This window comes from Oncorhynchus nerka, linkage group LG4 (genome assembly GCF_034236695.1).
Source record: "Oncorhynchus nerka isolate Pitt River linkage group LG4, Oner_Uvic_2.0, whole genome shotgun sequence".
In the NCBI taxonomy this organism is placed as follows: Eukaryota; Metazoa; Chordata; class Actinopteri; order Salmoniformes; family Salmonidae; genus Oncorhynchus; species Oncorhynchus nerka.
In genome coordinates this window covers 8,160,411-8,184,718 of record NC_088399.1, presented here as the reverse complement: position 1 = coordinate 8,184,718, position 24,308 = coordinate 8,160,411, and the positions used below count along the sequence as shown (strand labels likewise).

Here is a 24,308-nt window from a genome sequence, read left to right as displayed (position 1 = left end):
TGATCAATGGAAACGGGATGCACCTGAGCTCAATTTTGAGTCTCATAGTAAAGGATACTTATGTAAATAAGTATATATCTGTTTTATATTTTTAATACATTTGCTAAAATAAATAAGCTGTTTTCACCTTGTCATTATGGGGTATTGTGTGTAGATTGAGGAAAAATATGAATTTAATCCATTTTCGAGAATGAGGCTGTAACGTCACGTGGGAAAAGGGGAGGGGTCTGAATACTTCCCGAATGCACTCAAAATAGGTCAGGACCCAGACAGGGAGTCTAAGATGGAACCGATAATGAATTATTTAGGCTCTATTATTTCAATTACTTCAAGGCTATAGCCTACAATGAAATGCGTTGTGACAAATTTGCTAGTGTGACACAATAGGTTGGTAGGGACATAAAGCGCTCAGCATTTAAACAGCATTTCATTGTATTGAATCATTATAGTTTATACATTTTTGCGTTTAGGCTGTGACTTACTTAGAATGACATTTTTTTTTTGGTATTTTTTTTTTTTATAAGAAACACGAGTTTGGTCATCTGTGGTTTCAGGCTCATGTGATGGTGCCTGGAGAGCTGACGAGCTGACCATACCCTCTCCACACGTGTAGAGCCATCGGGGACGCTAGACACCCTTTTGGCCACTCCTGCCAGGCTGGGCAGAGATGCAGTATTTATAAAAGAAAAAATTATATATATATATATAAAATAGTTAGACCTAAAAGTTTTAAGGAAAAATAACCCAATCAAAATTAAAAGCTCCTTGAATGTGGGAATATGCCAGACCTATTGTGGCCTATTGTATATGTCATAGAATGAAAATGAACGAAACGTTTTAAGAGATCTGATTTTTTTCGGTTTATAAATACAATGATAAACTTATCTACCCACCTCGTTCCTTTATTTTAGCATGTGCACGTAGTAAGTACACCATCATGCTTTTGAGATGCCCGTCTTTTCAGATTCCACAATGATTCTTTAGTTGTGGACATTACATCACCACACTCCCTCTCTTTAGTAGTGGACATTACATCACCACACTCCCTCTCTTTAGTTGTGGACATTACATCACCACCCTCCCTCTCTTTAGTAGTGGACATTACATCACCACACTCCCTCTCTTTAGTAGTGGACATTACATCACCACACTCCCTCTCTTTAGTAGTGGACATTACATCACCACACTCCCTCTCTTGGTCCTCATCTTTGTAAGTCACCTTGATCCAGCACCTGTGTGTTTCATCAGTTTCTTTACGAAAATGTTTAGTGAACTCCATGACAGTAGCTAAAGCAAGGGGTTACAGCAGCACACCAATAGACTACAAATTTGTGGTGGGGCGAGCATGCTATGAGCTCGTGAAAAGTGAGCGAAATTAGAGCTGGTGAAAAGACCCTACGCTCCAGCCTTTGAGAATCTTCCTCCAGTCAAATTGAGCTCGTGGAAAAGGCTTGTTTTTTTGCTCCTGCTTAGGTAGGCTCCGTTTAAAGTTAACTTCTTACTTCATCCTTCTATCTGGCTTAGTAACTTACTAACCAGAGCCCTGGTTACTGCAATATAAGTTTCTGCCGGCAGATAGCCACCTGACTGGCATATCTAGAAGCGACTATTTAATGGTCGACTTTGGGCACGAAAAACGGTCCAACTCCTCGTCTTTCTGAACTTGTAAAGAGAAATGGCGTGTGCTTTTGGTGGTTCATCTGTTTCATTCTGGTCATGCGTGCCCCGACCATCGTAGCTAGTTCGTTAGCTAATGGTGCTTTCAATACAACTGGGAACAAAAACCAAAAATGAGGTCAAATCACAACGTCAGTGATCTTCCGACCGGAAGGTCAGAGCTCTAGAAACAGGCCCCTGTTCCCGATTAGGATTTCTGAGTTGGATGAACGTTCGAAACAAATTTTCCCAGTCGGAGCAATTTATTTCCCCAGAGTTCCAAGTTGTCTTGAACGCCCTGAAATCGGACTTCGGATATTTCCCAGATCTGAGGTCCACTTGAATAAACTTTCAAAGTTCTTGAAATGTTCTGGATTGACTTACCTTCATGTCTTAAAGTAATAATGGACTGTCATTTCTCTTTGCTTATTTGAGCTGTTTTTGCCATAATATGGACTTGGTCTTTTACCAAGTAGGGATATCTTCTGTATACCACCCCTACCTTGTCACAACACAACTTATTCGCTCAAATGCATTAAGATGGAAAGAAATTCCACAAATTAACTTTTAACAAGACACACCTGTTAATTTAAATGCATTCCAGGTGACTACCTCATGAAGCTGGTTGAGAGAATGCCAAGAGTGTGCAAAGCTGTCATCAAGGCAAAGGGTGGCTACATTGAAGAATATTTTGAAAATACATTTTTATTTGTTTAACACTTTTTTTGGTTACTACATGATTCCATATGTGTTATTTCATAGTTTTGATGTATTCACTACTTTTCTACAATATAGAAAATAGTAAAATTAAAGAAAAACCCTTGAATGAGTAGGTGTGTCCAAACTTTTGACTGGTACAGTATATATGACCTATAATTAGTTACAATATGAGTGAAGTAGTTTTCCTTACAAAATGGATAATAATTTAGTCTGTTAAAAAGCATATTTTCTGTGTTGGAATGGTGTGGGCGTACCCCGACAACACAAGGGTGTGGGCGTACCCCGACAACAAGGGTGTGGGCGTACCCCGACAACACAAGGGTGTGGGCGTACCCCGACAACACAAGGGTGTGGGCGTACCCCGACAACACAAGTGTGTGGGCGTGCCCCGACAACAAGGGTGTGGGCGTGCCCCAACAACAAGGGTGTGGGCGTACCCCGACAACACAAGGGTGTGGGCGTGCCCCAACAACAAGGGTGTAGGCGTACCCCGACAACACAAGGGTGTGGGCGTACCCCGACAACAAGGGTGTGGGCGCATACTGGTCATTAGAAATATAATAGTAAGCATTTCACTGTTAGTCTGCACCTGTTGTTTACCAAGGACCCATCAGTCAGCATTTCACTGTTAGTCTGCACCTGTTGTTTACCAAGGACCCTTCAGTCAGCATTTCACTGTTAGTCTACACCTGTTGTTTACCATGGACCCATCAGTCAGCATTTCACTGTTAGTCTACACCTGTTGTTTACCCAGGACCCATCAGTCAGCATTTCACTGTTAGTCTACACCTGTTGTTTACCCAGGACCCATCAGTCAGCATTTCACTGTTAGTCTACACCTGTTGTTTACCAAGGACCCATCAGTCAGCATTTCACTGTTAGTCTAAACCTGTTGTTTACCCAGGACCCATCAGTCAGCATTTCACTGTTAGTCTGCTTCTGTTGTTTACCAAGGACCCATCAGTCAGCATTTCACTGTTAGTCTACACCTGTTGTTTACCCAGGACCCATTAGTCAGCATTTCACTGTTAGTCTGCTTCTGTTGTTTACGAAGCATGTGACAATTTGAACTGGTCTGTTTGAGATCCAAGTTTGAGGTGAAGTTAAAAATAAAAAACATTTTCATCCAATTTATGATTTGGCCACATATGAGTATAGGATGAGTCAAAAACATTATTTGAGTATGAGTTAACAGAATATTAACTTTTTAAAAGTGAAACTTTCAGTGGACAGTTACTTTAAAACTGCAATATTTTTTTTCTCATCCTCATGACAAAATGTGAAGAATAGTGGACCCAATAAAAGTTATAATGAGAGGTCTATTTGGTCATTTTCACTGGAGGGACAGTTAAGCGTTAACAGGTGTCTTTTGTTACTTGTTTAACAGACAGACAGCATCCCCTCCAGTGTTGGCCTACAGGATGATGCCATGGAGGTCGAGCATTCTGACCATAGGAAAGGAGACACGAAAAGTGATGACTCTGGAACTATGGAGAAAAAGTATCCTTGTCCACCTCCAAAAAGGTATCCATTCCAAAACGTTCTGCTAAAACCGGATGTCATTCAATGCTCATGGTTATTTAAATCACCTTCCCCAATACTTATCCTGCATACCTGCATATGTTTAGACCAAGGCTCCCCAACCATCTCCTACCATCCTGGAGGTTTTAACACACCTGATTCTAATAATTAGCTGGTTGATAAGCTGAACCAAGTTGATACAAATCAAATGTTATTGGCCCATACACATGGTTAGCAGATGTCATTGGCCCATACACATGGTTAGCAGATGTCATTGGCCCATACACATGGTTAGCAGATGTCATTGGCCCATACACATGGTTAGCAGATGTCATTGGCCCATACACATGGTTAGCAGATGTTATTGGCCCATACACATGGTTAGCAGATGTTATTGGCCCATACACATGGTTAGCAGATGTTATTGGTCCATACACATGGTTAGCAGATGTTATTGGCCCATACACATGGTTAGCAGATGTTATTGGCCCATACACATGGTTAGCAGATGTCATTGGCCCATACACATGGTTAGCAGATGTCATTGGCCCATACACATGGTTAGCAGATGTCATTGGCCCATACACATGGTTAGCAGATGTCATTGGTCACATGGTTAGCAGATGTCATTGGTCACATGGTTAGCAGATGTTAATGGTCACATGGTTAGCAGATGTCATTGGCCCATACACATGGTTAGCAGATGTTATTGGCCCATACACATTAGGATGTTATTGGCCCAGATGTCATTGGCCCATACATGGTTAGCAGATGTTATTGGCCCATACATGGTTAGCAGATGTTATTGGCCCATACACATGGTTAGCAGATGTTATTGGCCCATACACATGGTTAGCAGATGTTATTGGCCCATACACATGGTTAGCAGATGTTATTGGCCCATACACATGGTTAGCAGATGTCATTGGCCCATACACATGGTTAGCAGATGTTATTGGCCCATACACATGGTTAGCAGATGTCATGGTTTAGCAGATGTCATTGGCCCATACACATGGTTAGCAGATGTCATTGGCCCATACACATGGTTAGCAGATGTCATTGGCCCATACACATGGTTAGCAGATGTCATTGGCCCATACACATGGTTAGCAGATGTCATTGGCCCATACACATGGTTAGCAGATGTCATTGGCCCATACACATGGTTAGCAGATGTCATTGGCCCATACACATGGTTAGCAGATGTTATTGGCCCATACACATGGTTCGCAAATGTTATTGGCCCATACACATGGTTAGCAGATGTTAATGAGAGTATAGCTAAATTATTGTGCTTCTAGTTCTGACCATGCAGTAATATCTAACAATTCCCCCAACGACTACCCAATACACACAAATCTAAAGGGTTGAATAAGAATATGTCCATATAAATATATGGATGAGCGAAGGCCGAGCGGCACAGGCAAGGTGCAGCAGATGGTTTAAAATACAGTATATACATATGAGATGAGTCAAGTAAGATATGTAAACATTATTAAAGTGGTATTGTTTTAAAGTGACTCGTGATCTATTCATTAAAGTGTCCAGTGATTGGGTCTCAGTGTTGGAAGCAGTCTCTCTTGCATTAGTAATGACTATTTAAGAGTCTGATGGCCTTGAGATCTAAGCTGTTTTTCAATCTCTCAGTCCCAGCTTTGATGCACATGTACTCCAGTTACAACTGGAGTTGGACTGAAAACCTTACAGGGGGGTATCTCTCCAGGAACAGGGTTGTAGTGAAAACCTACAGTAGGGTAGTTCTCCAGGAACAGGGTTGTAGTGAAAACCTACAGTAGGGTAGTTCTCCAGGAACAGGGTTGTAGTGAAAACCTTACAGGAGGGTAGCTCTCCAGGAGCAGGGTTGTAGTGAAAACCTACAGGAGGGTAGCTCTCCAGGAACAGGGTTGTAGTGAAAACCTACAGTAGGGTAGTTCTCCAGGAACAGGGTTGTAGTGAAAACCTACAGGAGGTTAGCTCTCCAGGAACAGGGTTGTAGTGAAAACCTACAGTAGGGTAGTTCTCCAGGAACAGGGTTGTAGTGAAAACCTACAGGAGGGTAGCTCTCCAGGAACAGGGTTGTAGTGAAAACCTACAGGAGGGTAGCTCTCCAGGAACAGGGTTGTAGTGAAAACCTACAGGAGGGTAGCTCTCCAGGAACAGGGTTGTAGTGAAAACCTACAGGAGGGTAGCTCTCCAGGAACAGGGTTGTAGTGAAAACCTACAGGAGGGTAGCTCTCCAGGAACAGGGTTGGAGTGAAAACCTACAGGAGGGTAGCTCTCCAGGAACAGGGTTGTAGTGAAAACCTACAGGAGGTTAGCTCTCCAGGAACAGGGTTGTAGTGAAAACCTTACAGGAGGGTAGCTCTCCAGGAACAGGGTTGTAGTGAAAACCTTACAGGAGGGTAGCTCTCCAGGAACAGGGTTGTAGTGAAAACCTACAGGAGGTTAGTTCTCCAGGAACAGGGTTGTAGTGAAAACCTACAGGAGGTTAGCTCTCCAGGAACAGGGTTGTAGTGAAAACCTACAGGAGGTTAGCTCTCCAGGAACAGGGTTGTAGTGAAAACCTACAGGAGGTTAGCTCTCCAGGAACAGGGTTGTAGTGAAAACCTACAGGAGGGTAGCTCTCCAGGAACAGGGTTGTAGTGAAAACCTACAGGAGGTTAGCTCTCCAGGAACAGGGTTGTAGTGAAAACCTTACAGGAGGTTAGCTCTCCAGGAACAGGGTTGTAGTGAAAACCTACAGGAGGTTAGTTCTCCAGGAACAGGGTTGTAGTGAAAACCTACAGGAGGTTAGTTCTCCAGGAACAGGGTTGTAGTGAAAACCTACAGGAGGGTAGCTCTCCAGGAACAGGGTTGTAGTGAAAACCTACAGTAGGGTAGTTCTCCAGGAACAGGGTTGTAGTGAAAACCTACAGGAGGTTAGCTCTCCAGGAACAGGGTTGTAGTGAAAACCTTACAGGAGGGTAGCTCTCCAGGAACAGGGTTGTAGTGAAAACCTTACAGGAGGTTAGCTCTCCAGGAACAGGGTTGTAGAGCCCTGGTTTAGATCATACTCATCTGATTATTATTGTTTGTTTTCATTTCAGGACAGACGCAGGGAAAATGCAGGTGTCGGCAAAAGAGAGACTTAAAATCTATTTCCACGCCATCCTCTCAATGGACTTCAATCTTGACCAGAATGAGGATCGCCTTTTCATATGGGCAGGGGAGGAAACGGGGAGCTGGGAATCCAATGCAGTTGAGCTAACCGTGACAAAGTGGGTTCGCTTCACGTGTGTGTCTACTGTATGTTCAACCGGAATTTAGTGGTTTGTCCCATTTGTGTTGCCCTAAAATGGGGCGGCAGCGTAGCCTAGTGGTTAGAGCGTTGGACTAGTAACCGGAAAGTTGCGAGTTCAAACCCCCGAGCTGACATGGTACAAATCTGTCGTTCTGCCCCTGAACAGGCAGTTAACCCACTGTTCCCAGGCCGTCATTGAACTGACCTGCCTGGTTAAATAAAGGTAAAATAAATAAAAATGTAATCCTATAAGTAATGTCATTCTACATAAAGAGTGATGTAACACATCCTAACGTCATAACCCTTGTTATGTTTAAAGCTACAGTCCAATCCTGGGACAGGATGTGATGTTGAGTGGCAAGAAACTAAATACAAGTAGTCAGGTTTCCAATGACGCAGGTTTATTCCACACAAGCAATGTCGGCCCCCCCAAAAAATATTTTTGACGTGTAGGGTAGCCTAGTGGTTAAAGCGTTGGACTAGTAACCGGAAGGTTGCAAGTTCAAACCCCCGAGCTGACAAGGTACAAATCTGTTGTTTTCCCCTGAACAGGCAGTTAACCCACTGTTCCTAGGCCGTCATTGAAAATAAGAATTTGTTCTTAACTGACTTGCCTAGTTAAATAAAGGTAAAATTAAATTAAAATGGAAACGGAAGATGTAGGAGAAATCTTCTAAAGATCAACACAAATTTGATCTGTTCGACGGGTGGGTTTTTTCTTTTATCTAACTTTCTTGTCAGCGACAAATTCTGGTGTTTTTTTCAAATAAATGCTGATTGCCGAATCATTTTGAAGGTACAGTGTGGTGATGTCATCACTATTAAAACCATCCACTCCACGTTACATTCTAAAGGCCTACTGCTCCACGTTACATTCTAAAGGCCTACTGCTCCACGTTACATTCTAAAGGCCTACTGCTCCACGTTACATTCTAAAGGCCTACTGCTCCACGTTACATTCTAAAGGCCTACTGCTCCACGTTACATTCTAAAAGGCCTACTGCTCCACGTTACATTCTAAAGGCCTACTTTCCACGTTACATTCTAAAGGCCTACTGCTCCACGTTACATTCTAAAGGTCTACTGCTCCACGTTACATTCTAAAGGCCTACTGCTCCACGTTACATTCTAAAGGTCTACTGCTCCACGTTACATTCTAAAGGTCTACTGCTCCACGTTACATTCTAAAGGTCTACTGCTCCACGTTACATTCTAAAGGCCTACTGCTCCACGTTACATTCTAAAGGCCTACTGCTCCACGTTACATTCTAAAGGTCTACTGCTCCACGTTACATTCTAAAGGCCTACTGCTCCACGTTACATTCTAAAGGTCTACTGCTACTGCACGTTACATTCTAAAGGTCTACTGCTCCACGTTACATTCTAAAGGTCTAGGTCTACTGCTCCACGTTACATTCTAAAGGCCTACTGCTCCACGTTACATTCTAAAGGCCTACTGCTCCACGTTACATTCTAAAGGCCTACTGCTCCACGTTACATTCTAAAGGTCTACTGCTCCACGTTACATTCTAAAGGTCTACTGCTCCACGTTACATTCTAAAGGTCTACTGCTCCACATTCTAAAGGTCTACTGCTCCACGTTACATTCTAAAGGCCTACTGCTCCACGTTACATTCTAAAAGGCCTACTGCTCCACGTTACATTCTAAAGGCCTACTGCTCCACGTTACATTCTAAAGGCCTACTGCTCCACGTTACATTCTAAAGGCCTACTGCTCCACGTTACATTCTAAAGGCCTACTGCTCCACGTTACATTCTAAAGGTCTACTGCTCCACGTTACATTCTAAAGGTCTACTGCTCCACGTTACATTCTAAAGGTCTACTGCTCCACGTTACATTCTAAAGGCCTACTGCTCCACGTTACATTCTAAAGGTCTACTGCTCCACGTTACATTCTAAAGGTCTACTGCTCCACGTTACATTCTAAAGGCCTACTGCTCCACGTTACATTCTAAAGGCCTACTGCTCCACGTTACATTCTAAAGGCCTACTGCTCCACGTTACATTCTAAAGGCCTACTGCTCCACCTACTGTTACATTCTAAAGGCCTACTGCTCCACGTTACATTCTAAAGGCCTACTGCTCCACGTTACATTCTAAAGGCCTACTGCTCCACGTTACATTCTAAAGGTCTACTGCTCCACGTTACATTCTAAAGGCCTACTGCTCCACGTTACATTCTAAAGGTCTACTGCTCCACGTTACATTCTAAAGGCCTACTGCTCCACGTTACATTCTAAAGGCCTACTGCTCCACGTTACATTCTAAAGGCCTACTGCTCCACGTTACATTCTAAAGGTCTACTGCTCCACGTTACATTCTAAAGGCCTACTGCTCCACGTTACATTCTAAAGGCCTACTGCTCCACGTTACATTCTAAAGGCCTACTGCTCCACGTTACATTCTAAAGGCCTACTGCTCCACGTTACATTCTAAAGGCCTACTGCTGGCAAAATCTTTATTTTTATTTTTAATCTGTATATTTTTTTAACTATAAAAGTTATGACTCTTTGCAGGACAACGATTGTCTTGACTTTCAAGAATGCCTGAATTGCTGACCTTGCTTGGTGAAACTGGCTGGTTGCAAGTTTCCTAATTGTTTCAGATCTATAGGAGTGTGAAGTTTTCACCATCCCAATTGTTTCAGATCTATAGGAGTGTGAAGTTTTCACCATGGCACGAACGTGGCTAAAAGTTGGCGTATGAGAATTGTTAGAATATGGCAAATATGATTAAATCCTATCCATGCTGGCGTTTGCGGGCTACCTGAGACATGACACATTTTGGTGACAGCTTTTATTAATGCTCAATTTGCTTCATTGGATAATGGAAACACTTCGACTGCATCTTTGTTCGACATTCTAGGTTTTGGTGTGACTCATTTCCGTCCAGCTGTTTTTATCAACGCGACAGTTCAATGTAAATACGCAGCGTGGCGATCCACTGAGCGGACACAGACGTCAGGTCAACGCTTTGATTTACATCTGGTTGAGTTGTCAACTAAACGTGAATTCGTTGTATTTAGGTTGAGTGGAAGTAGATCAAATTCCCTTACATTGATGACTTTTTGCAAATCCAATCAGTTTTCTACGTTGATTCAATGTCACCACATGGATTGTTGTTGTTGTTGTTGAAATGTTGTGTAAACAATGTTGATTCAACCAGGTTTTTTTTTGCCCAGTGGGAAGCAAATCTATTTCCTATGAAAACCGTTCTAAATGTCGTCCAAACCTGGACAAGTTGGTGGAAACCCAGCTGTTGAACTCATATTTCTACAACACTCACTGCCTCGGGTCTGCATTGAACCTGGGGCAACAGGGCGTTCAGTGTCGTTACTCCTGACCTGTGGACGGCCCTTTCAAGGGTAATCAGGGTGGCACATTTTGGAAAATACATCAGGTTAATCAAATAGGCTTAAAACACTATGTGTGTCAGTTTTTAAGTGTTTTTACATGTCTACTTACAATCTCTCCAGGGAACTGGGAGTGCATGGATTCTTAGTCGAAGGAATCCTGGTCACTGACCAAGCTGCGTCCATACCATACCAATACATTGTCTACAGTTCCAAAAAGGCAACGTATGAGTACGAGTACATTGATTCTACACATGGCGCCGGAAGAAGAAGTCTTTCTGTAAATACCAAACTACTCGATGAGGAAGGTAGGAGTTTTTGTAGAATTTCTACAACTGTTTTCAATTGCAATGACTGCATTTAATTGGAACACATGAGATGACAGCTTTTGGGTGATGCTCATCCCATTTTAGAACACTTTTTTTTAGCTTTGTCATTATGGGGTATTGTGATGTCATTATGGGGTATTGTGATGTCATTATGGGGTATTGTGATGTCATTATGGAGTATTGTGATGTCATTATGGAGTATTGTGATGTCATTATGGGGTATTGTGTGACGATTGATGAGGAAAAACAAACAATTCAATTTTAAAATAAGGTTGTAACATAACAAAATGTGGAAAAAGTCAAGGGGTCTGAATACTTTCTGAATGCTCTGTATATTCAGCTTGGATCTGGCTTTATTAAGCACCATTCTCCATTCATCACAGAAAATCGCCAGAGTAGCCTGTTCTTTGGGCAGCTGAACAAGTAGAGTAGAGATTGTGCGTAAAGAACAAAATCCCACTCATACACATAAACTTCAGACTTTTAAAAAAAATAATCTAAACTATTTTAGGTCAAACTCGACTGTAAACTAAGTTGAAATTAGTTTTGAGTCAAGTGCATAGTATTCCATTTTTTAAAACATATCAACTTATTTGTGCTGTCAAAATGTCTCTTTCCTGCTTTGCCAAGAACATCACATAAAACATTGGTTAGCTAAAGTGGCATCTTTTTTTTTGTGTCCCCTCCACCCCACCCCTCCTCCCCTCCACCCCACCCTCCCACACCCATCCCCCACCCCTCATCCCCCTCCACCCCACCCCTCCCACACCCATCCCCTCCCCCACCCCTCATCCCCCTCCACCCCACCCCTCCCCCTCCCCTCCACCCCACCCCACACCCCTCCACCCCACCCCTCCACCCCACCCCTCCCACACCCATCCCCTCCCCCCTCCCCTCATCCCCCTCCACCCCACCCCTCATCCCCCTCCACCCCACCCTCCCACACCCATCCCCTCCCCCACCCCTCATCCCCCTCCACCCCTCCACCCCACCCCTCCCTCCCCACCCCTCATCCCCCTCCACCCCACCCCTCATCCCCCTCCACCCCACCCCTCCCACACCCATCCCCTCCCCCACCCCTCATCCCCCTCCACCCCCCCACCCCTCCCCTCCACCCCACCCCTCCACCCCACCCCTCATCCCCACCCCTCCACCCCACCCTCCACCCCACCCCTCCCACACCCATCCCCTCATCCCCCTCCACCCCTCCCCTCCACCCCACCCCTCCCACACCCATCCCCTCCCCCACCCCTCACCCCCTCCACCCCACCCCTCCCCCACCCATCCCCCTCCCCACCACAGGGGCTTGGCATCAGTATGATGACATTATCTGTGCCTCGCCATCCAAGGATGTGTCCAAAAGAATAATCCAAGGCAGAGAAATCGCAGGGAAGATAATGCTTCAGACTTTTTTTGAACTCCTTCACAGCTGGAATGACATTCAACTCAACTGTTTCATGAAACGACTGCTTCAATTTGAACAGAGTTACAGGAAACCGTCAATGTATGCAGGCATCAACAAGAATATGAAAAAACAATTAAATAAAGATGTGAGTTATTTTTTAAAGAATTGTTAAATAAACATAATGGCATTCAGATAATGCATAGACCAGTGATAATGCATAGACGTTATGCCAAATTATTTATAGAAAAATACATGCTGTTTTACCGTGATTTAATAGTTGAGAAAGAAACGCATTGCCGTTTACTAATGTCTTAAACAGTCTTTTAACATTATGTTTTTACTCCAAGGTTCAAAAGCTGCTGAAACAGTTCATTCTGGAGAGTGTGCTTCCTCAGCTGCTGAAGAAGGGAGAGGGAAGGAGTCCCACTATTCAGGACCAAATGAAGGCCGCTGTGATCGTACTGTATATGTGTAAACATTATGAGATCCCACTAGACAAAGCAGAAGTCGCTGGTCTATGCTTTGCTCTCTGTCTGCCCAACATGCCTAAAGACGAGTTCCTGCAGTATTGGACAGATTTTACACAACCCGTCGTACTTCTCAAAAAGTGAGTACGTTGTTTTAACGTTACAGTTCCTCAGCTATTGGCCTAAACCAAAAGATGGGATGCTTCACATACAATTCAATAACTCCGTGGCAGTTACATTTCCCTACAGGTTTATATAGAGGCGGACGGACCAGAAGGCTGTTGGTTTAATGCTGCATTCATAACCAAATGAAAAGGTGGTAATTACCAGTTGTAAATACCAGTTGGATGCCTTCACATCCTTTCAACTCATTGAGAAACACGACTCCAGTCGAGTTGTAGAAACATCTCTCAAGGATGATCAATTGAAACAGGATGCACCTGAGCTCAATTTCAAGTCTCATAGCAAAGGGTCTGAATACTTCTGTAAATGTGATATTTGTTTTTTTTATTTTATACATTTCCAAACATTTCTAAAAACTTGTTTTTCATTTGTCATTATCGGGTATTCCAAATCAAATCAAAGTTTATTTGTCATGTGTGCTGAATACAACAGGTGTAGTAGACCTTATAGTGAAATGCTTACTTACAGGCTCTAACCAATAGTGCAAAAAAGGTATTAGGTGAACAATAGGTAGGTAAAGAAATAAAACAACAGTAAAAAGAGAGTGAAAAACAGTAGCGAGGCTATATACAGTAGAGAGGCTATATACACTAGAGGCTATATACACTAGAGAGGCTATATACAGTAGAGAGGCTATATACAGTAGATAGGCTACATACAGTAGATAGGCTACATACAGTAGATAGGCTATATACAGTAGATAGGCTGCATACAGTAGAGAGGCTATATACACTAGAGGCTATATACAGTAGAGAGGCTACATACAGTAGAGAGGCTACATACAGTAGAGAGGCTACATACAGTAGAGAGGCTACATACAGTAGAGAGGCTATATACACTAGAGGCTACATACAGTAGAGAGGCTACATACAGTAGAGAGGCTACATACAGTAGAGAGGCAATATACAGTAGAGAGGCTACATACAGTAGAGAGGCTATATACAGTAGAGAGGCTATATACAGTAGAGAGGCTATATACAGTAGTGAGGCAATATACAGTAGAGAGGCAATATACAGTAGAGAGGCTATATACAGTAGAGAGGCTATATACAGTATGATGAACAGAGAGTAGCAGTAGCGTAAAAGAGGGGTTGGCGGGTGGGTGGTGGCGGGACACAATGCACTATTGTGTGTAGATTGATGAGGGGGGGGGGGACTATTAAATCCATTTTAGATGAAGTCTGTAACGTAACAAAATGTGGATAAAGTCAAGCGGTCTGAATACTTTACGAACACACTGTATGTGTAGGATATGCTTTGTTGACTGATTTATGCAGATCTAGTTTTTAAAAAAAACTCCTAGAATACATTACATTACATGATACACACACATCTTTCTATCTACGTGCTTTTATTTGGGTTTCTATGCAAAAGTATATCATAAAAATTGTCTTCTTTACTTGACATGAGACATACTTGTATATTCAGGCCTAAACATGATAAAAACATTTGAATGAACTGACAGAGAGATGGCTAATGAAACACTAGCCTCCTGAGCAGGCACATTGGCTCAATGGTCAGCGGAGTTACAGCCTCATACGGTCAAGACAATTCATGTTGCATGCTGCATATTTCAAGTCTACTCCAAAACAGGTGCACTACATGACCAAAGGCATGTGGACACCTGCTCGTCAAAACATCTCATTCCAAAATCACGGGCATTAATATGGAGTTGGGCGCCACTTTGCTACGATAACAGCCTCCGGGAAGGCCAGTAAAAAAAACTTGTGTTCTTAAAGAAAAGGAGACTATTGCCATGTTTGCCTCGTGTCGGAAAATCGTAAATTACTGAGTTTCTTACGAGGAAGCTCGATGTAAATAATTTACATTGATTTTAACTCTGAGGTCCCGAGTTTCGGACACGATGTGAACGCGGCATAAGCTGCCTTACTAAAGTAACCAGAAGGGAGCGCTAAGATAAGGTTGCCGTTTTTGCAATAGTGTTTATTAAATTGCATAGGCTACGGGAACCAATAATAGCAATAGCATAGGCTATTGAAACAAATAATAGCAATAGCATAGGCTATTGAAACAAATAATAGCAATAGCATAGGCTATTGAAACAAATAATAGCAATAGCATAGGCTATTGAAACAAATAATAGCATAGCTATTGAAACAAATAATAGCATAGGCTATTGAAACAAATAATAGCAATAGCATAGGCTATTGAAACAAATAATCGCAACGGTAAAATATATTTTCTAAATATGTTTTCAGTATTGGCAGTAGTCAACATTGTTCTAACTGGTTTGAACGAGTATAGGCTTTACAAATCACACTTTTTTTCTGATTAGAAAAAATACTAGGATTCTGTTAATTGTCTGTGTGAAGCACATTCTCAATAAGCAAGATATAACCTATCCACGGTTTGATTTGGAATTTCTAGGACTGTATCATTTTGGAGGAGGCACTCTTTGGAAATGGCGATGGATATTTGAACAAGGGAAATTAAGAGAGTTGTTAGACTTATGTGAATTGTGTATAATGCAAAAGCATAATGGCAAAAGCCTCCAAAATATTTATCTTGAGTAGACCAATTTTAAATACCTTTCATGTATAGGCTAAAGCATGGCCAGGATTTTAAAAAAGACACCTGACGCATTGCTGTTTAAGTAATGTAGAGGAAAGGAAGGAAGAGAGACTGTAGATTCTTCGCACAACTTATTTTATTATAAGAATTGCATTTCTGGAACGGTTTACAATCACACAACAGATGCATAGCTTTAATTCGAAGAATACAACCCCCCCCCTCACCCCCAATAGCCGTGAGGAAGCTGTTTCTCAAACCAGACACTCAAATGACTGTAAGTGAGAAAACTACTTGTCCTGCTAAGGTGAGCTCATTGTCTCAACACTGTTTCTAAAAGGAACCTCCCACTTGTCTTTCTATTCTGGTTCTCTAGGAACCAAAACCATTTGTCTTGCTGCCAGTTTTCAGCTAGCATGATCTATTGAAGTGTGCGCAAATGATGGCCTGCATCAGTGTTGTTGACATTGAGATCTTCAGTTTCTTGGCAATTTCTCTCATGGAATAGCCTTCATTTCTCAGAACAAGAATAGACTGCAGAGTTTCCTCAGAAAGGTCTTTGTTCTTGGCCATTTTGAGCCTGTTTCTATTCTGGTTAACCCACAAATGCTGATGCTCTGTGATACTCAACTAGTCTAGAGAAGGACAGTTTTATTTCTTCTTTAATCAGACCAACATTTTCAGCTGTGAATAACATCATTGCAAGAGGGTCTTTGTTCTTGGCCATTTTGAGCCTGATCAAATCCACTGCTGATGTCAGATAAACTAGTGAATGGACAGTTTGTAAGTGCTTCTGGATAAGACCAACAGTCTTCTAAATGACTTAAATGTAATGTAAATGTAAATTAACCTTTTTTAAATGATCAACTTGGATTAGCTAACACAACGTGCCATTGGAACACAGGAGTGATGGTTGCTGATAATGGGCCTCTGTACGCCTACATAGATATTCCATTGAAAATGAGCCGTTTCCAACTACAATAGTCATTTACAACATTAACAATGTCTACACTGTATTTCTGATCAATTTAATGTTGTTTTAATGGACAAGATTTTAAAAAACTTTTGTTTCAACAACAAGGTAATCTCTAAGTGACTCCAAACTTTTGACCGGTAGTGTTTTATTTTTTACATTTCCCTTTGATACTGGGGTTAGCGATTCAGGCCCAGGAGTGTCAGAAATATTAGAGTTATTTTCACAGTGAGAATCATGGGCGGAATAGCTGCCGGTGGCATGAAAAGGTTTTTGATGAATAAATAAGTTGTAGGTGTGATGAGGGGCTTGACCACTCACTGACCAATCAACGATCCCCATTGTTCCCTATTGCTTAATATTGCTGGCCGTTGTCTCAAATTGTGTAGATTATTGACAGTCTTTGTTTTGTCATCCACTCCAATTTGGCTGAAGGGTAAGGATTATTCTCATCCTAGCCCAGTGTGGATTGATAGGCTAATTTGTAAATAGCATTATGCTAAATAGGTTTGGCTTGTTTCTAGTCCACATTGTTGTAATTGGCTTCAACATGTAGTCTAGGCATAAATGTCTTTACGCATCACACAGACATTACTTCTCCCTAAACAGATTGCCAGAGCTGTTGGTGACATTACCTCTCCTAAACAGATTGCCAGAGCTGTTGGTGACATTACCTCTCTCCTAAACAGATTGCCAGAGCTGTTGGTGACATTACTTCTCTCCTAAACAGATTGCCAGAGCTGTTGGTGACATTACTTCTCTCCTAAACAGATTGCCAGAGCTGTTGGTGACATTACTTCTCTCCTAAACAGATTGCCAGAGCTGTTGGTGACATTACCTCTCTCCTAAACAGATTGCCAGAGCTGTTGGTGACTCTCCTAAACAGATTGCCAGAGCTGTTGGTGACATTACCTCTCTCCTAAACAGATTGCCAGAGCTGTTGGTGACATTACCTCTCTCCTAAACAGATTGCCAGAGCTGTTGGTGACATTACCTCTCTCCTAAACAGATTGCCAGAGCTGTTGGTGACATTACTTCTCTCCTAAACAGATTGCCAGAGCTGTTGGTGACATTACTTCTCTCCTAAACAGATTGCCAGAGCTGTTGGTGACATTACTTCTCTACTAAACAGATTGCCAGAGCTGTTGGTGACATTACCTCTCTCCTAAACAGATTGCCAGAGCTGTTGGTGACATTACTTCTCTCCTAAACAGATTGCCAGAGCTGTTGGTGACATTACCTCTCTCCTAAACAGATTGCCAGAGCTGTTGGTGACATTACTTCTCTCCTAAACAGATTGCCAGAGCTGTTGGTGACATTACTCTCTCCTAAACAGATTGCCAGAGCTGTTGGTGACATTACTTCTCTCCTAAACAGATTGCCAGACCTGTTGGAGAAACTGATAGACATTGCGAAGGAGGAGGGGATTCTAGTGATTCCCATGCTCCATCTCCTCAAAGGTTCCTCCAAACCCTTTGAACCAATCCCTGTCACAATCACACCAAGTTGCAAGACTTGGTCAGGTCTGCGAAATACTTGGGCAGGTCTGCAAAAAGTGACCAACACAGAACAGAACAGCTACGACAGCAGGTACCATATTTCTCTCCCATTTCACGTAGGCAAATATTTGTGACTATCGGGGTTTGGGGTCTGTTCCATTTCAATTTGGCGAATTCAGTCTGTAAACTGAAATTCTCATTTAAATGTTTTGTCTCATAGAAAACCATTGAGGAAAATTTGAATTAGAATCTGTTTAGGCCTAGTGAATTCACTGAATTGAAATGGAATTAGCCCCAACTCTGGTGACTAAATCACCAGAAAAAAAGTGAATCCTTTACTTAGCTTAGTTTAGTCCTCTTACATTTTTTTTTGTGGGAGGGGGGGGGGGGGCGGACGTTGCTAATAACCCTTAACTCCTCCATTTGTAGAACCATGTTGAATCTCATTAAAGCCAATGGACATTTAGTGGAGATGGACAGACTAGCAAACCGTTCCTGGATGTGTCTACTGACCGTAGAGGATCTGGTAGAATACAGCTCCATTGTCAAAGTTGAGCTCCTGGACATGCTTCTTGTTTTTACTGTGAAGGCTCCTGTGAGTGTATCCACCAGCAACAACGGGGTGAGTTCAAATCACTACTGTAGTTGAAGACATTGTATCGTACTAAGGTAACGCACCAAGAATGGTACTAACTTAAATGTTATTTTTTATACCTTTACAGAATTTCACTGCCACTCTTTCACATATTCAAAACCATCTTAAAGAGCAAAAATACAGGTGATTTGACATAGTTGTCTAATGAGTTTGTTTCAATATTGACAGTTGACAGTTGACAGTTGACATTTGAAAACTACACATCTTTTTTTTTTTTTTTTTTTGTTGCAGTTGTTTCAATGATGGTTATGGGAGTGAGTGCTTGGCAACAACAGTGGAACTGCTGAAGAAGATATGCAATGGAGGTCGATCCTCAAAATTCACAGCCATCCCTGTAGACTGCGTGAGCTTGTTAGTCTCAGTATCAAACTTTTCCCAGTCCAAGGTATGTAGAAATTATATTTACTGTTACCATTATTTAATTCGGGGAAGGTTATGGAGAACACATTCTCTGTGACAAAAACAACCTTGACGACCTGACCATCCTCTTTCACAACAACAATATATAAAACAATGCTGGCAATATACTGTCCAGTATTAGAATGATTTTGAACAATTCACTTGTTGAATTGTCTCTATTATATTATGACAGACCAGCTAGATCTACTGTCTCTATTATATTATGACAGACCAGCTAGATCTACTGTCTCTATTATATTATGACAGACCAGCTAGATGTACTGTCTCTATTATATTATGACAGACCAGCTAGATGTACTGTCTCTATTACATTATGACAGACCAGCTAGATCTACTGTCTCTATTATATTATGACAGACCAGCTAGATCTACTGTCTCTATTATATTATGTCAGACCAGCTAGATCTACTGTCTCTATTATATTATGACAGACCAGCTAGATCTACTGTCTCTATTATATTATGACAGACCAGCTAGATCTACTGTCTCTATTATATTATGACAGACCAGCTAGATCTACTGTCTCTATTATATTATGACAGACCAGCTAGATCTACTGTCTCTATTATATTATGACAGACCAGCTAGATCTACTGTCTCTATTATATTATGACAGACCAGCTAGATCTACTGTCTCTATTATATTATGACAGACCAGCTAGATCTACTGTCTCTATTATATTATGACAGACCAGCTAGATCTACTGTCTCTATTATATTATGACAGACCAGCTAGATCTACTGTCTCTATTATATTATGACAGACCAGCTAGATCCACTGTCTCTATTATATTATGACAGACCAGCTGGATCCATTGTGTCTATTATAATATGACAGACCAGCTAGATCGACTAACCTAATGTCAGGCAGTGTCCCATTTTATGTTACATGGCTGCATTACTCCACATGTAATAATATCATTAAAAATATATTATAAACTGGGTGGTTCCAGTCCTGAGTGCTGATTGGCTGACAGTCGTGGTATATCAGACCATATACCCACGGGTATGAAATAAAAATTCCTAGTGCTCTAATTTACATTGGTAACCAGTTTATAATAGCAATAAGGCACCTCGGGGGTTTGTGATACATGGCTAATATACCACGGCTAAGGGCTGTGTCCAGGCACATAAGAACAGTTAAGCAATAAGGCACGAGGGGGTTTGTGGTATATGGCCAATATACCACGGCTAAGGTCTGTGTCCAGGCAGTCCGTGCTGCATCGTGCATAAGAACAGCCCTTAAACATGGTATATTGGCCATATACCACACCCCCCCGGGAGCTTATTGCATAAATAAATCATAGGATATATCCTCAGCAGTCTTGACTCTCTGAGGTAATGGAACCAGTGTCTTTAAACCTAAACCATTGGCACCAGTCTCTTAAAAATCCCATCGTGTGTTCCTAGTATTAGACTTAATGGGATGTAGACTATGGCCGTGTACGAATACTCATACTAGTGTCAAAGACACGACACTAGTGTTCTACGGTATGCATTTTAGGTATGCGAAAACAGAAAGTTGTGTATGCTTTAAATGCCAGGAGGTCATATTCATTTCGGCTTTTCATCTAGTAGAATTCGCTGCACCCTTTTAAAAAGACGATGATCTTTCCAGATTCACATGTTTAACAACCGCTGATAATCCAATAATGAGATAAGGAGACACGCTGTACCCAAACATGTATGAATGGTGAGAATCAACACAGTTCTGCATTAGATGAGGAATTCTCAGGATACCAGTGTTGTTGATATGTGTTGCTTACTGCATTCGTTTTTTACTGAACAGTAAAGTATGTACTGTAGTAAAGCAAGACAGATTTCAGGACACAGCCATTAAGATTTCCTACTGCCAAACAGTAATTACGAGACCTTTATGTAGACTATAGAGTAATAGATTTTGTTTGACATGTTCTAGAACCACAGGGGGGGGGGGGGGGGTTGTCAAATTTATTGGTGGCTTGTATACAAGGATACCATTACAATCAAATCTCGAAATCTTAATCACGTTTTCTTATCGTTTAAAAAAAAACAAGTGGATATGATTTACTTGTTTTGCACTAATCCTTGTGGGTTCCGTATTTCCTACGAGTAAAATCCTAACATGAGATCTGTGATACCTCAAATTATTACACGAGTCATGCAATCATTTTCAGAGATATGTGTGATTTAAGATTAAAACGGTTCCATTTTTTTTTTAACATTTTTAATTTTTGTAATTTTGACAATTACTTTATTTTTTATTTTTTTTAAGACATGTGATGAGGGAGAAGACACTGTCCGTTCAAAGAATCTGAGGCTGCTGTCCGAGTCAATCGACATCGTCAGATCCTGGATCAGTACGACCTTCAAAGACAAGTTGCGCGATACCTCAGAGATCAAGGTGAGAGAATTACTCAACTTTTTAAATTGCACAGATTATGGACCAAGCATTTTTTTTATAAGAAGCTACAGTGTTAATGCGGTAACAGTTCACTAATAATAATATCATTAAAAATATATATATATATATATATTATAAACTGGGTGGTTCGAGCCCTGAGTGCTGATTGGCTGTCAGCCGTGGTATATCAGACCATATACCACGGTTATGACAAAACAATTGTATGCATGTATGAGCCTTTTTAATATTGTCTTATAATAAGGATTTACGTCTCTTTTTTGTGGTAACATTTCAACTGACTCAAAACAGCTGCTATTTAGTCAGGAATTCTCTTATAAGACATCAGAAAGGAGTCATACATCACACGTTTCATCATGTAATCACACATGCTAAATAAATTATATCATTAAATAAATAGTTACTGTATTAATAAGTTCATGTCAGATTCGTTTTATGCCGTATGTTGTCGCATGGCAGTTTTTTTTAAATGACATTTAAAAAAACGTATTATTGTACGATAATTTGTTAACCACATGCTCTCCTTATTGGTTCACAGATGTGGAATAGCATCATCTCTCTCAGTTTCGTCAATGTGGATTTCACCAAGAAATGGAGACAAACCTTCTGTACGGATTTAGAGGGAAAACTTAAACAGGTGTGGAACTGCTACTTAAAGAGCATTGATTTGAACTATTATTATTATTATTATTATTATTATTATTATTATTATTTGTGTCCAGTGGAGATGTTTTGATTTGTTAAAAACACATTTTCAGATCTCCTCTCTGGATCAAATAGAGATATACTGCTCAAAGATGGAGGAGCTGGATAACGGTCATCCTAACATGACTTGTAGTATTGAGAAATGTGCTCTTGAAGCTGTCCCCGCATTGTGCCAGGTATGAGTACTCCTCAAGTAGTCCACATGGAAACCTTTAAATACTCATATTTCCCCCCCCCCCACACTTTTTGGGGCCTAATGCTTACAGGAATACTTTTTGTTGGTAATAAATACAGGTAACTGCCAAAATAATAGAAACACTTGAGTAAATGGTTTTCTGGCGGCTCTGTTGTGGTGTGGAGTGCATTTTCCTGGCATGGTTGAGCTCCACTCAACCCCTTAGAGGCCAAAGTAAATGCCACTAAATACACAGCCATTGGGTGAATCAGTTCTATCCTGATGGGAGTGTTCTCTTCCAGGATGACAATACCCCCCCCCATCCACAGGGCACGAGGGGTCATTGAATGGTTTGATGAGCATGAAAACGATGTAAATCATATGCCATGGCCGTCTCAGTCTTCAGATCGCAACCCCAATTTGAACACTTATGAGAGATTTTGGAGTGGGGCCTGAGACAGCGTTTTCCACCATCGAATGGTGTCACATCCCTCCAGTAGAGATACTTTAAGAATCTATGCCAAAGTGCTTTGAAGCTGTTCTGGCAGCTCATGGTGGCCCAACACCCAATTAAACACTATGTTGAGGGGGGGGTCCTTTATTTTGGCAGTTACATGAATGATTCAACGTAGGCATATGCACATGCTGCATTACAAATGGAAAATAACCTTGAACTAATGTAATGTTAATTATTATTTTTTCTCACACAGAGTAAATCAGAGGGGAAACTCTTTGAGAGGTTTCAGATTAACAGGAAGTTTGGGAAACTCATCTCAGCCATAATCCTGAAAACCTGGCCAAGAGATAACCATGGAAACAAGGACGAGGTGGTCTTTCAACACCTCATGACTTGGACTGCAGCCAAAAATATATTTGAACTACATGGTACTTACACCATCCTATTTTAAGCATTGTGTAGCTCAAACAATTCATCCCATTCAAACACTTAAAATGTAATGTGTGTCGTTCTTGGTGTGTCGTTTAGGTCCTGATGAAAAGCTGATTGAGCAGCTCTCTAAAGAGGCCACGGTCAAAATTACTGAAGCAATTTCATCCTTCAAAGTCGTTTGTAACCAGCTGATCAACGGAAGCATCAAGATCAAACTGCTCAACGACATCTTAGAAAAGAAAGATACTTTCACAGAGCTGATGGAGATAGGTAATGGAGATAGCTGATGGAGGAAGGTAATGGAGATAGCTAATGGAGGAAGGTAATGGAGATAGCCAATGGAGATAGGTAATGGAGATAGCTGATGGAGATAGCAGATGTAGATAGCTGATGGAGATAGGCAATGGATATAGGTAATGGAGATAGCTGATGGAGATAGGTAATGGAAATAGCTGATGGAGATATGTGTGGAGATAGCTGATGGAGAAAGGTAATGGAGATATGTCATGGAGGAAGGTAATGGAGATAGCTGATGGAGGAAGGTAATGGAGATAGCTGATGGAGGAAGGTAATACACTAAAATAACACATACTAGATCTGAATGAATTAAATATTCTTATTAAATACTTTTTTCTTTACATAGTTGAATGTGCTGACAACAAAATCACACAAAAATGATCAATGTAAATCAAATGTATCAACCCATGGAGGTCTGGATTTGGAGTCGCACTCAAAATTAAAGTGGAAAACCACACTACAGGCTGATCCAACTTTGATGTAATGTCCTTCAAACAAGTCAAAATGAGGCTCAGTAGTGTGTGTGGCCTCCACGTGCCTGTATGACCTCCCTACAACGCCTGGGCATGCTCCTGATGAGGTGGCGGATGGTCTCCTGAGGGATCTCCTCCCAGACCTGGACTAAAGCATCCGCCAACTCCTGGACAGTCTGGGGTGCAACGTGGCGTTGGTGGATGGAGCGAGACATGATGTCCCAGATGTGCTCAATTGGATTCAGGTCTGGGGAACGGGCGGGCCAGTCCATAGCATCAATGCCTTCCTCTTGCAGGAACTGCTGACACACTCCAGCCACATGAGGTCTTGCATTGTCTTGCATTAGGAGGAAC

The 24,308-nt window shown here is 41.6% G+C and overlaps 1 protein-coding gene across 1 annotated transcript in view; it reads left to right on the top strand.

Moving 5' to 3' along the window:
* Positions 1 to 24,308, top strand: part of LOC115117710 (E3 ubiquitin-protein ligase rnf213-alpha-like) — a 108,958-nt gene that overhangs the window by 8,873 nt on the left and 75,777 nt on the right. Inside the window, 14 exon segments of the mRNA XM_065017196.1 lie at positions 3,764 to 3,900; positions 6,987 to 7,157; positions 10,678 to 10,862; positions 12,186 to 12,433; positions 12,636 to 12,895; positions 17,818 to 18,030; positions 18,369 to 18,561; positions 18,662 to 18,717; positions 18,826 to 18,979; positions 21,269 to 21,397; positions 21,954 to 22,052; positions 22,174 to 22,296; positions 23,006 to 23,180; positions 23,281 to 23,454. Coding sequence (XP_064873268.1) covers positions 3,764 to 3,900; positions 6,987 to 7,157; positions 10,678 to 10,862; positions 12,186 to 12,433; positions 12,636 to 12,895; positions 17,818 to 18,030; positions 18,369 to 18,561; positions 18,662 to 18,717; positions 18,826 to 18,979; positions 21,269 to 21,397; positions 21,954 to 22,052; positions 22,174 to 22,296; positions 23,006 to 23,180; positions 23,281 to 23,454 — 2,317 coding nt within the window.